The sequence below is a fragment of the Gekko japonicus genome, unplaced genomic scaffold (genome assembly GCF_001447785.1).
Source record: "Gekko japonicus isolate JY-2015 unplaced genomic scaffold, Gekko_japonicus_V1.1 scaffold386, whole genome shotgun sequence".
In the NCBI taxonomy this organism is placed as follows: Eukaryota; Metazoa; Chordata; class Lepidosauria; order Squamata; family Gekkonidae; genus Gekko; species Gekko japonicus.
Window position 1 is genome coordinate 508621 of NW_015163100.1, and position 13023 is coordinate 521643.

The window sequence follows — 13023 nt, forward strand, 5'->3', positions numbered from 1 at the left end:
CCCAGAAGGCCGGGGGGGGGGGCTCCTCGGGAAGGCAGCAGAGGGGAGGACTCGCCAGAAGGGGCGTTAAGGGGAGGGCGGGCTCTCGGGGGAAACCTCTTGGCAGTCAGGGTTGTGGAGAGCCCCCCCCCTCCCTGGCCCTCTGGACACGCGCTTCTTGTCAGGGATGCTCTGGGCTGACCCTGCACTCAGCAGGGGGTTGGGCTAGATGGCCTCTAGGGCCCCTTCCGGGTCTGCTGCGTGTGAGAGTGGGGCCCACGAGTTCGAAGCATTAGTGACCCACAGCAACCCCCAAAGGAAGTCAGGCCTTCTTATCTGTACAACCACGGTGGTATAGGGATTCACAGGTTCAAATCCCCAGACTGCCAGGGAAGCTTCCTGGGAGGCCTCGGGCCAGTCACGCCTTCCCAGCCTAGCCTACCTCACAGGTCTGTTGTGGTGAGGAGAGGGGAATGATAGGAGCCACTATGGGGGAAGTAAGGGATAAATGAAGTAAGTGGGTTGGCCACAGTGGTCAAGAATTTCACCCACTCGTCCTGTGCATCAGCTGGCCATTTGGTGTCAGCATTTGTTGAATGAGCTGGAGTCTGAAGGGGAGTGACTTTGTTGTCAGCCGAACATACGCTCCAATCTGCTTGGCTTCAATTTGCCAGCCCACCAAGAATTCTCCCCCCCTTTGACAAGACAGAACCCGCTCCCATCACTGGCCAGGAGCTTTCCAAATAACCGGGTTTGATTCCCCACTCCTCCACTTGCACCTGGCTGGATGACCTTGGGCAAGCTATAGTCCTGACAAGAGGTGTCCTTGAAAAAGAGCCGTTTCTGTCAAGAGCTCTCTCAGCCCCACCGACCTCGCAGGGTGTCTGTTGTGGGGAAGGGGAGGGAAAGGAGTTTGTCAGCCGCTCTGAGACTCCTTTGGGTAGTGAAGGGCCATGGGGCATAAATCCACTCTCCTCCTCCTCCTGTGTGTGTATGTTTGAGAGAGATTCCCTTTTTCTAAGGCTTCTTCTCATCTGGTATTGATATTGGAGCCCAGCAGGCTTAAATAAGGATGGTCTGGAATCTTTCCTCTCCCCTCCACAAACGTACTGTTTGTTATGTTAATTTATTTGCCCTCATGTTGTATTTCAACAATATGTGTTGGAAGTATTAATTAAAATAATGGAAACAACTTAAAATGAGTGTGCCTGGATTGGCTTGAGAACAGACAGGATCCAGATGGGTGGGGGAACATGTGTTTTTTCCAAGCCACTCTGTGAAAATGTTACCCCAGAACAGGTCAGCTGTAAGTGGGTATTTTAATGCCTTTTGCAAGAGGTGTGTTGCTTTGGGACAGGTGCCCTGCCCAAAATACATTGCCCAAACGTGTTCTGTTGTGATGCTGGGCACTTCTTGATTTCTGCTCTCGGGTGTTAATGAAAGCCTTAGTAAATTTTGCAGGAAGTTCTTTTGGACCTAATTTCCTAGAGTCTAGCTCAGGTTTGTCTTCTTCTAAATGAAGTTCTCTTCTCTGGTCTTCTCCTTAGAGCCTTCTGTCACGAAGGTTTTCCCCTGCGTTTGAAGGACTTTCTCCAGTGGAGAAGCAAAAATTGCCAGCCCAACTCTGGAAGCTTTTGGGTAAGGAAGATAATTTCAGTGTCTTGACCAGAATGATGCCAAAAATGATGACCAGAATGAACAAAATTCGATTTCTTTGCCCAGTACATTTCACTCTTTCTGTCTAATCTGTGACTTTTAAAACATTCAGAGGAAGGGGAATGTCTTGCCACTGCATGCCTCTGGCTGGGTTCAGTCATTTCCTCCCCAGGACCCTCCTGACACAGCCCTGCTTGAAGCTTCTGAGGAGGGCAGCCTTCCACCAGGGTCCTAACCTGGATGGCCCAGTCTAGTCCAGTCTCACCAGATCTCAGAAGCTAAGCAGGGTCAGTCCTGGTTAGTATTCGGATGAGAGACCACCAAAGTCCAGGGTCACCGTGCAGTGGCAGGTAATAGTAAACCAAACTCTGTTTGTGTTTTTCCTTGAAAACTCCAGGAGAGATTGCCATAACGCTGTTGCCACTTGATGGCACTTTCCCCCATTCTTCCAAGGCCCAACCTTTCCTTTGACAGCTGTCATGCTGTGCAAAGCAGAAGGACAAAGTTTTCCTTCCCACTCTCCTCCCTTGGTCACAGAGGCACACATGAGAAACCACCATCTAGAGTTCTTGTTCCTGTAGCTTACTATTCCCTTAGAAGGAATAGTTCCACAACTTAAAAAGGATATTATAGCTTTGGAAAAAGTGCAGAAAAGGGCAACTCGAATGATAAAAGGGTTGGAACACTTTCCCTATGAGGAAAGGTTAAAGGGCTTAGGGCTGTTTAGCTTGGAGAAATGACGACTGAGGGGTGACATGATCGAGGTTTATAAGATTATGCATGGGATAGAGCAGGTAGGGAAATAGGTACTTTTCTCCCTTTCTCACAATATAAGAACTTGTAGCCACTCAAAGAAATTGCTGAGCGGTCGGGTTAGAACGGATAAAAGGAAGTACTTCTTCACCCAAAGAGTGATTAACACATGGAATTCACTGCCACAGGAAGTGGTGGCGGCTACAAGCATGGACGGCTTCAAGAGGGAATTAGAGAAGCATATGGAGCAGAGGTCCATCAGTGGCTATTAGCCACAAGGTGTAGATAGGGGCTCTGGGGCAAGTGATGTTCTGTCTTCTTGGTGCTTGGGGGGGGCAAGAGTGGGAGGGCTTCTAATGTCCTGGCCCCACTGCTGGACCTCCTGATGGCACTGGTATTTCTGGCCACTGTGTGACACAGAGTGTTGGACTGGATGGGCCTTTGGCCTTATCCAACATTGGCGTCTCTCATGTTCTTAAGGGCTATGGGGGAATCGTTTTCTTGGAATCCATGCAGTGCCTCCTCATCTCTCCTTCAACCGTCTGAGTCCCGTGAGGCCAAGGAGAGGAAGGGAGAGCAGGTGCTGCCGGCAGAACCTGGTAGGGCTTAGAAGCCTTGACTGCCAGAAGGCCAGCCCCATCCTTGGGCTCAACTCACGACTAGAAGCCAGGGCGACTAGGGAGCTTGTTTCTGTGCAAGCACAGCATTCCAGGTTCCTCTTTGTCCCGGACTCATGAGATAGGTGCATCTTTGACCATATCTCTGTTTACAGGTGGCCCTTTCTATTTTTCTGCCTCTGATTCCCGTCGCAATGGCAAAAGCGGTGAAGGGTCCAAAGGGAAATCCCCGGAGGAAGATGAGGGTATGTACAGACTGTGGATCTCTACAGACTTTTTAAAAAGTGCCCTTATTAATGTCCAGTAAGGAGCTAGTTCTCATGAGTTACGTTCATGTTGAGACTTGTGTCATGGTCCCCGTGGGTGTTAGTGTGTTTCCAGGCACTGGCTTGCTCCTTGACTTTTCAGGGTAAATCCAAAGGATCTTGAATGGACTTCAGGTCACTCCCTGCAATCCCTGACTGATTCATTAGTAAAACACTGACCTCAAACCAGGCAGACATGTCAGTAGCTCTGTGCTCTCTGCCGCGACTCTCTCACACCTCTGGGAAACCTCTTGCTTGCAGATCACAGCATTTTATTTGGGAACCGAAACCACACAGCATCTCTTACTCAGAACAAGGAGATGATGGTCCCAGCATCTCTCCACCTCCTTGGTCCAGGAGATGCCTCAGAAGAATCTAGGAGGCAATGCTTTTGTGTCTGCAGGACAGCACTCGGTGTATAAGTATTGTATCTAGATTATCTGTGAGTTACGCATCCCCTTCTGAGCCGAATTAGCGGTGTTGGTCTTGACCTTTAGAGCCCTACCTGGCTTGGGACTGGGGTGTCTGAAGGGCTGTCTTCTCCCATGGGGTCCTGCCAGGGAAATATGATCACAGGGAGAAGCCCAAGCCCACCTGACTTTCCCATCAATCAAAGAAGTTCATCTGGCGGGCCTTTTCAGTGGCAGCCCCATGATTGTGGAACAGCATCCCCAGGGAGGTGCACCTGGACCCTTCCTTTTTTAACCTTTAGCTGGCAGCTGAAGACTGTTTTATTTAGGCCTGCGTTTGATTAAAGCAGTCCTAAATTGTGATTTTTAATTTTTTAAAAATGTTTTTAATGCATTTTATGTATTTAATCTATATTGTAAACTGCCTTGAACTCCGTAAGGAAGAAAGGCGGCTGATAAATGTTTCAAATAAACAAAGAAAGGGCCATGGAGGCTGGTGCCCCACCTCCTTACAAAATCTGTGGCAGGGGATCAGCTTCCTTGCGCCACTGCTCACGTCTTCCGATGACTCATGAAAGCTCATACCCTGCCACATTTTTGTTAGTCTTTACTAGGGGCCGTGGTGGCTCAGAGGTTAAGACGCTGAACTGCCGGCTGTGGAAGGTCAGTAGTTCAGCAGTTCGAGACCCGAGTGTGCCGCATGACGGAGTGAGCTCCCATCTCTGGCCCCAGCTCCTGCCAACCTAGCAATTCGAAAGCAAGAAATTGCAAGTAGATAAATAGGGACCACTTCAGTGGGAAGGTAACAGCGTTCCGTGCACCTTGGCATCTAGTCATGCCGGCCGCACAACCACGGAAACGTCTTCGGACAGCGCTGGCTCTTCGGCTTGGAAACAGAGATGATCACCGCATCAGACGATCACCGCATACCTAGAGTCGGATTTGACTGGCTTTCGAGCAAGGGAAACTTTTACCTTGACTAAGATGCTAGTGGACTCTTCCTCTTTAACTTTCAGATCCTTTTCCAAAACAAAACTGATGCAGAATTGTTTAGGATGCTGGCCACCTCTCTGTGTGAGTGCCCCAGTCAAGGGGGGAGGAGGACGACAGGGGCTTTCCTGGAGTCGTCCTCCCTGTGTCTTGGCCCCTGCTTTTGTCACAGTGTAATCCCAGTTCACATCAGGACATCTGTTCCTCCGGAGTGGGGGGGGGGTGCGTCTTTGACCTCCCTTTCTTAACCAGCAGCCCTCGGCTGGAAACAAAGCGCCTCTTCAGGAGATGCAAAGGAGAGCCACCCAAACGCTGCAAGATCTCTCCTGCAGCTCCCTTTAAGAGCTGGGCTTCCCAGTGCCTGGAAAGCCACATGCAAGACTGGCGATCGGTACCCTGCCCCGAAGGTGTGGGGCTGTCAGCACACTGAGACCTCGACCTGTGGGATGCTGTTGTACCTTTTCCACCAGTGATGGATGAATGAGTAGGGGGAGGGCAGTCCTCGGCGTCTGGGGGGGAAGATCATCCCAGCAGTAATTATTTTGAAAGTGTTCTTTGGTCTGTCACTGCAGCCCTCAGCCTGCTTTTAATCACGGAGTTCAGGGCTGGGGTTAATGGCAAATCGTTCCTCCTTGAAGGCTCCCTGAGATTGGGAGCCTGGAACTGGTCCTGCTGCTGCCGCCTTTTCCAGCTCGCATAGGGCTTAATTTTAGGGAACATTTGCAGCTCTGCCGGGGCCTGCTGCTGGGAGCAGGATGGAGCCAGGTGGCAACAGCTCAGAGAAACCGGCCGGCCGGCCTGTTGCGCGTTGCTGCTGACGTCCTCAGCTGCTGTCTTCCAGTGTGCTGGTCTGTGGCTCGGCCGTAAAATCTCTAGCATCCACCACAGAGTTCTGACTGCTCATCAGAAGAGGCCCCAGTATTGGGGGAAGCCCCTTTCTCTGATCAAACAACATATGGGATGCATCTGTCTCGATTGCCTCTGAAACTCGGGAGGGGGAAAAGCTTTCCCAGAACTTCCTCTGTATGTCAGCGGGAGGACGTCATTGCGTGCAGAAAAAGAGATGGGCTTGCAGGGGAGGGCCCTGACGGCCCTGGCCCCTCATAGCCTGGGGGGTGTAAAGCCATTGTGGGAGAAGGCGTGGTCCAGAGAGACCTTTCCAGGCTGAATTCCCAGTTGGCCACAAAGAGCTTGTGGGGGAGGCTAACGGTCTGGGAGGCGATAGGCCCCGTGGAAAGCTAGAGGCTTGGCATTGACACGGCGGCGACACATTGTCTTTGCTCTGCTGGTAGCTGAAAGTGGGTGAGAACTTCTAGGCTTCCCAGAAGCCACCACCGGGCAGCTTGAGTGCTCAGACCCCAAAAGTAGACGCTCCCGGTGATCCTTTAAGTTTCTGTCTCTGCTGTGTCAGCAGGAGACAGTGTCCCTGGCTGCCGCTAGTTGTACTTCCTTGAGAGGAGAACCTCGTCGCTCTCTGGAGACCCTCTGGGTCATCCGCTTGCCCCTGCCTCCTGAGCAAGGAGGTCTGGCTCTTCCATATACTGTCCCTTAGTAATTATGGGGGTTTTCCCTTCCTTCTCCTCCTCTCCTGGTTCTTTCCTTTGACATCACGGCTTGCTCTTCATTGGACATTGGCTTGTGACTCAGTGATGAATTTGCTGAGCCTTCTGGGCCCTGGCGATAACACAGGACTGTGAAGAAGAAGTAGTGGTTGGATTTATACCCCATGGCCCTTCACTACCCAAAGGTGTCTCAGAGCGGCTTACAAACTCCATTCTCTTCCCCTCCCCACAACAGACACCCTGGGAAGTGGGTGGGGCTGAGAGGGCTCTTGACAGAAACGGCTCTTTTTCAAGAACAGCTCTTATCAGAACCACGGCTTGCCCAAGGTCATCCAGCCAGGTGCAAGTGAAGGAGTGGGGAATCAGACCCGGCTCTCCCAGATTAGAGTCCGCGCACTTACCAAACTGAAGCCGCCAAAGAGGAGAGGAGGAGGCCGAGCCCAGTCCCTGTGCTGCTGCTGCTGTTGTTCAGAGCACAACCGCTTTGTCAGAGACTGTGCTTCTCCTCTTGAGGTGGCCGTTGGGGTGTGGGACAGAGCAGGCCACAAGTGAAAGGCAACGGGGCCGGTGTCTGATGGGGGGGGGGGCGCGGTGAGCCTTGAGACTGCAGACAGAGGATTTGTCGCTGGGCTCTGTGTTGCTTATTGCGGGATGAGTCTCACTGGTGGTGTTTACTGATAAATGCCTTTGTTAACAAATTTGCAAAGAAATCTATTCAGGGCCGCCCGCCCCATGCCAGTGTGCCAACAAAGCAGCCATGATTTATTTGAGATTCCTCATTATCCGGTTCTTGGGTAGGACGTGTTGCTGGCAGAGGGTGGGGGTGCGTGTGGAGCGTCCAGATCTGACCAGTAAGCAGAAGGGGGCCGTGCAGGTGTGTGTTACGGGGAGCTGACATTACAGGGAAACAGGCTTTTAACCCTTTGCATGCCGCCTGTGTGTTGAACCGCGAGCTGTTTTACAAGTGACAGATTTGCAGAATTTTCTAGACTAGACTAAACAGCAGCATCAGGTGCCCGCTGGGCGCTTTTCTCCAGCTGTGTCCATACTGCAGCAACGATGCCAAGGCACAGAATGGAGCCTGGAGTAAGGCCTTGGATGGCGGGAGAGAAGGGCACGTCGCCCACGGTTTGTGGGTGGGCGGGGGGCTTGAAGCAGATCAGCTGGTCTGGGAGAGGGGGTGCAAGCCGTTTTGCCCTGCTGCTGTGCAGCCTGCCTCCCTTTGCTCCGAAGGCTCTTTTGTGGGAGCCCCATGCGGTGCAGCCTCCCACACACACACATGCTGCCCCCAAATAAAACAAGCGCCAGCTAATGCAGAGCGGTGGAGCTTGGCAGAGTCTGCAACGTCTCCTCAGTGTGGTTTGGAGGAGGGTGCAGGGTGTGCAGCTGCTGCATCGTTAACTGTCTGCTAGTTGCAGTGCTGCTGTCCAAGACACCTCGGCAGTTTCTGGCCTGGCATTGTCTGGGGTGAGCTTTAGGTCAGCGTCAACCTTTCTTTCTCTCGCAGGCTTTGAGTTGCTTTGTACCCGCCGTTCCTCCTGGCTCATCTCCATCCACAGAATGGAAACGGACGGAGGGTACAAAGCTGGGCAGAGTCGATATCCAGACGCCTCTTACGATGCAATCTCCCCCTTTCTGAGAGAGCGTTCCTCTGGGAACCCCTTCAGACCCACAGACACGCAGCCTTCTTGACCGGCTGGCTCAGTTTGAAACAGGCCTTCCCGTCCAGCCTCGCTGGCTGACCTTGCTGCCTGCCTCCTCTCCTGTGGTCCCCAGAACAGGGGGGGAGGGTGTAACACGAGACCACCCCGCAAGCCAGATGCTGCCTCTCCGAGCCCAGCTCTGCTTCTCCAGGAAAAGGAAATGTGGGACACGAAGCAGACGGTGTGGGGTCTGTGGCCTGAGGCAGAATCGTTCTCCGCTCTCCTTCGCGAGGCTGATCTCGGTGCACTCTTATGTTTCCCCTCCCAAGAGGAAAAGAAACGCCGGGAGAGGGAAGACCAGATGTACCGGGAGCGCTTGAGGACCCTCTTCCTCATTGCCGTCATCATGAGCCTGCTAAACTCACTGAGCACCAGCGGGGGCAACATCTCCTGGAACGACTTCGTGAACGAGATGCTGGCGAAAGGGGAGGTGCAGCGAATCCAGGTGGTCCCGGAGAGCGACATTGTGGAAATCTACCTGCATACCGGGGCAGTGGTGTTTGGACGGCCCGTGAGTGTCTCTTTCCCCTTTAATCCTACAGCGAGATCAGTTCTTTTTCTTTTTCTTTTACTTAAACTTTTAAATTTTATTATCAAACAAACAAAAAAGAAAGATAACAACAGTCAGAACAGTACTAACAATAATAACAAAACGATACGTATTTAAACTTATTTTCATGCTACGGCCCACCTATTATCAAGGTTAATATTGGATCCAACCAGGCAACATCCAGTCCAATAAAATACAAAGTCCATGTATTTCTCACATAATTTCTCAGGTGCTGGAAAGCATGTGAGAAGGGTGACTTTCATTACTTTGGTACTGAGAGGAATTTCAGGGTTGGTAGCAGAACTTTATTTTATTTAAAACATTTTTTAGCTGCCTTCCTGCCTTGCAGAACTCAAGGAGGCTTACAATGGAAATAAAACAGTAATTGCAAAAAAAACAAATCCGACCTACAAAACTACAATTTAAAATCTCAATTGGGACCAATGTTCCCTCTAAGCCATGGAGACTTGTGAGCAAAATTCTACTTTGTGAGCTACTGGCATTAAAATTGTGAGTGAGCAATTTGGCTACTGCATAAATTAGTTTGCTCTGAAGCCCTCCTTCCTGAGCGAAGACAAAAACGTGTGAGCCGGAAGCTGAAAAACTGTGAGCTAGCTCACACTAACTCAGCTTAGAGGGAACACTGATTGGGACTGCCAATAAATAAAACCTAAATTAATCAGACGTGGTCCTAAATAAAATTGTCCTTCACTGCCTCCTGAAGATCTGGGGAGGTGGTTCCATAGTCGTGGGGCTGCCACCAAAAAGGCCCTCCTTTGTGTTCCCATCATAGGAGCTTCTTTGATTGGCGGGACATTCAGGAGGGCCTCTCCCTGTGGTCTTAGTTCCCGGGCAGGGAACTGCACGTTTCGAGTTTCAAACGCCTCTCTGTCGGCATTCAGCCAGGTGAAAGGTACTGTGAAACTTTACCTAGTTCTGCATTAACCGAAATTGGCCCACTGCCTGGCAGATTCAAAGGCAGCTCTTAAAGCCCAGTCTGTCAGTTCTGGATCTGCTTTTCCTCTCTGCGAGCACAAAGGGCTGTGACTCTTGTGACACGTTCACATTTTGAAATCTCCACGGAGGATGCTTCCCTAATCTCCCCAGTCTTTGAAAATTCACCTTAGCTCTGAGATATGTGAGCGCCTGAATTGGCTGTATACTGGATCAGAACCTTGGCTCACCAAGGTCTACTCAGACTGGCAGTGGCTCTCCAGGGTCTCAGGTAGAAAAGTGCCTTCTGCGTGTGTGAAATGACTTGAGGAGTCACTAGTTGCAGATGGGCTGCTTGCTCAGTGAAAAAGAGATCTGCCCAGGCCTCCTTCATCGGATCAGCCGGAAACAATTCAGAGTTGTTGTTTTTTTCCTTCTCTCCATGATGTGCATTTGCAAGTGTGACGCCCGAGCCTATGATGGGGCTTAACACATGAGCACACGAAGCCGTCATATCCTGAACGAGACCCCCTGTCCACCGAGGTCGGTATTGCCTCCTCAGGCTGGCAGCTCCACCCCCACCCGGCTCTCAGTCTTCCACATCACCTCTTACTGGAGATTGAACCTGGGACCTTCTGCCTGCAAAGCAGACGCTCGGCCACTGACCCACGGCCCTCCCATAGTGCCTAAATTCAGTGTTCCCTCTTGAGCTGAGTTAGTGTGAGCTGGCTCACAGTTTTTTAGCCTCCGGCTCACAGATTTTTGTCCTAGCTCAGGAAGGATGGCCCCAGAGCAAACTAATGTATGCAGCAGCCAAATCGCTCGCTCACAACTGTAATGCCAGGAGCTCCCAAAGAAGGATTTTTGCTCACACGGCTCCACAGCTCAGAGGGATCATTGGGGCCCGTCTACTTCTTTGTCCTGAGAATGCAGGGAAGGAGTCCTTCGCTGGGGAACTGGGCCCCTTTAGCCTCACTGGGCTCCACCTGTATGTTCCATAACCGAGGAGACTCTCCTGGGCTTGTGAGTCTCACAGGTGGGGAGAGAAGACTGTGGCTGTTCCTAAGGTGCTCAGGATCCTCCTCTGGCTTGGCCAGAATCACATCTCTATTTTTATTTTTTATTTATTTATTTATTTGATTTCTATCCCGCCCTCCCAAAGGCTCAGGGCGGCTCACATACGATAAAACCAGATACAATATCAGCATATATAATAAAATACAATATTTAAAACCACTATAAAACCTTCCAAAAAAACACGGTGCTGCAATCGATAATAATAGTAATCTTAATCTTCCAAGATGGGGACAATCACTCAGATTTGGTGGCAGCCTTTCCAGTAACGTGGTCTCCCACTATGTAATTTCTGCCAGGGCATACCTGCCCCCCTTTCGTAGGGCAGCCGATGGCATACTACCTCGGTGGTAGGATAGTGGCGGCGGCGGCGGCTCCTATTCGTACGCCTGGTGGAAGAGATCCGTCTTACAGGCCCTGCGGAACTGCACAAGGTCCCGCAGGGCCCGGATCTCGTCTGGGAGCTCATTCCACCAGGTAGGAACCGCCACCGAAAATGCCCTTTTAAAGATTGGGAGCCCATCCTTAGCTTATAAGAAATGAAAACCGTGCCAGGGACAGAGGCTTCAGAAGGCAAATGTCTCCCGGCTCGTTCCTTACTGGCAGGGGCACAGCTAAGAGGGACTGAACTGGGGGCATGTGATGTTCAAGCCTCTCCCCAGTTCCTCGGCGTTCTTGCCACTGGGTCTCCTGTCCTGGCGGCGGCGAGTCAACCCAGGAGGAATGGCAGTAATAGTCGAAACTGTCTCTGCGGGGGAGAGTGCTCCCTCAGGCCAGGTAGCATGTGGCTCCCAGAGCATCTCTTGGCGAACAGAGAGGATGGTGGTGTGGTTAGTGTTCACTTTAAAGTGAAGACCAGGTGCAGTTTCAGATTTCCAGTATCTGTGTTGCCCCCTCCTTCCACTGTGGTGTTGTGGTTAAGTGCGCGGACTCTAATCTGGGAGAACCGGGTTTGAGTCCCCACTCCTCCACTTGCACCTGGCTGGATGACCTTGGGCAAGCCGTAGTTCTGATAAGAGCTGTTCTTGAAAAAGAGCAGTTTCTGTCAGAGCTCTCTCAGCCCTACCTCCCTCGCAGGGTGTCTGTTGTGGGGAGGGGAGGGGAAATGAGTTTGTAAGCCGCTCTGAGACTCCTTTGGGTTGTGAAGGGCATGGTATAAATCCAATCTTCTTCTTCTTCTTTAATGGGTATTGGGTTTAGCCATATAGCCGTAGTTCTGATAAGAGCTGTCCTTGAAAAAGAGCAGTTTCCGTCAAGAGCTCTCTCAGACCTACCTCCCTCACAGGGTGTCTGTTGTGGGAAGGGGAGGGGAAATGAGTTTGTAAGCCACTCTGAGACTCCTTTGGGTTGTGAAGGGCGTGGTATAAATCCAATCTTCTTCTTCTTCTTTAATGGGTATTGGGTTTAGCCATATAGCCGTAGTTCTGATAAGAGCTGTCCTTGAAAAAGAGCAGTTTCCGTCAAGAGCTCTCTCAGACCTACCTCCCTCACAGGGTGTCTGTTGTGGGGAGGGGAAATGAGTTTGTAAGCCGCTCTGAGACTCCTTTGGGTTGTGAAGGGCGTGGTATAAATCCAATCTTCTTCTTCTTCTTTAATGGGTATTGGGTTTAGCCATATAGCCGTAGTTCTGATAAGAGCTGTCCTTGAAAAAGAGCAGTTTCCGTCAAGAGTTCTCTCAGCCTCGCCTCCCTCCCAGGGTGTCTGCTGTGGGGAGGGGAAGGGAAAGGGGTTTGTAAGCCGCTCTGAGACACCTTTGGGTAGTGAAGGACCATGGGGTATAAGTCCAATCTCTTCTTCTCCTTCCCCCCCCCCTGCCCCTCATGCTGTCATGTCGCTCTCTGTCCTGTGTCTCCAGAGGCTGGCCCTGATGTACCGAATGCAGGTGGCCAACATTGACAAGTTCGAAGAGAAGTTGCGAGCCGCCGAGGACGAGCTCAACATCAGTGTGAAGGACCGGATCCCCGTCTCCTACAAGCGCACCGGCTTCTTTGGAAAGTATGGCGAATTCGGGCGGGAGCTGCTCTGGCCTTTGCAAGGCCCCCTCTCCTGAATGCCCCCCCCCCGCCCGCTTGCCTCCCCTCTTCTTTGCTGCTACCCTCGCACTGCCAGAGCTGCACACGCAACCTCCTCGAAGGAGTCGGTGGCGCCAGGCGGGGCGGCGGCCGCCACCGTGAACCACAAATGCATGGGACACGCGGTGTCCCATGGGGCTGGCAGGACAAAGAGATGCCTCTGCTCCCCCCACCGCTGGGCGGCCTGGCTCTGCATCTTGAGATGATTTCCCTAGTGATAGGAGGGGGGGCCACGGCGGGCAGCCCGAACCACTCAGACGGAGGAGTAATTTTCTGTGAAAAGCGTCCTGATCAATTTTCTCGGCGGATGCTGCCGGGTGGCTCGGGAAACACGCCGGTGAGCACAGTGTGGCCTGACCAGCGGAGTGAATGCATTAGAGCCCGCGCGAGCCCCCCCCCCCCCCCCCCCCCCCCACCCC

General features: G+C 51.9%; 1 protein-coding gene across 1 annotated transcript in view; it reads left to right on the top strand.

Moving 5' to 3' along the window:
• The window catches only part of SPG7 (spastic paraplegia 7 (pure and complicated autosomal recessive)), a 159273-nt gene that overhangs the window by 125549 nt on the left and 20701 nt on the right, over window positions 1-13023 (top strand). Inside the window, exons 4-8 of the mRNA XM_015406681.1 lie at window positions 418-428; window positions 1527-1617; window positions 3161-3250; window positions 8245-8486; window positions 12388-12527. Of these exons, the coding sequence (XP_015262167.1) occupies window positions 418-428; window positions 1527-1617; window positions 3161-3250; window positions 8245-8486; window positions 12388-12527 (574 nt within the window). The remainder of the gene's footprint in view (window positions 1-417; window positions 429-1526; window positions 1618-3160; window positions 3251-8244; window positions 8487-12387; window positions 12528-13023) is intronic.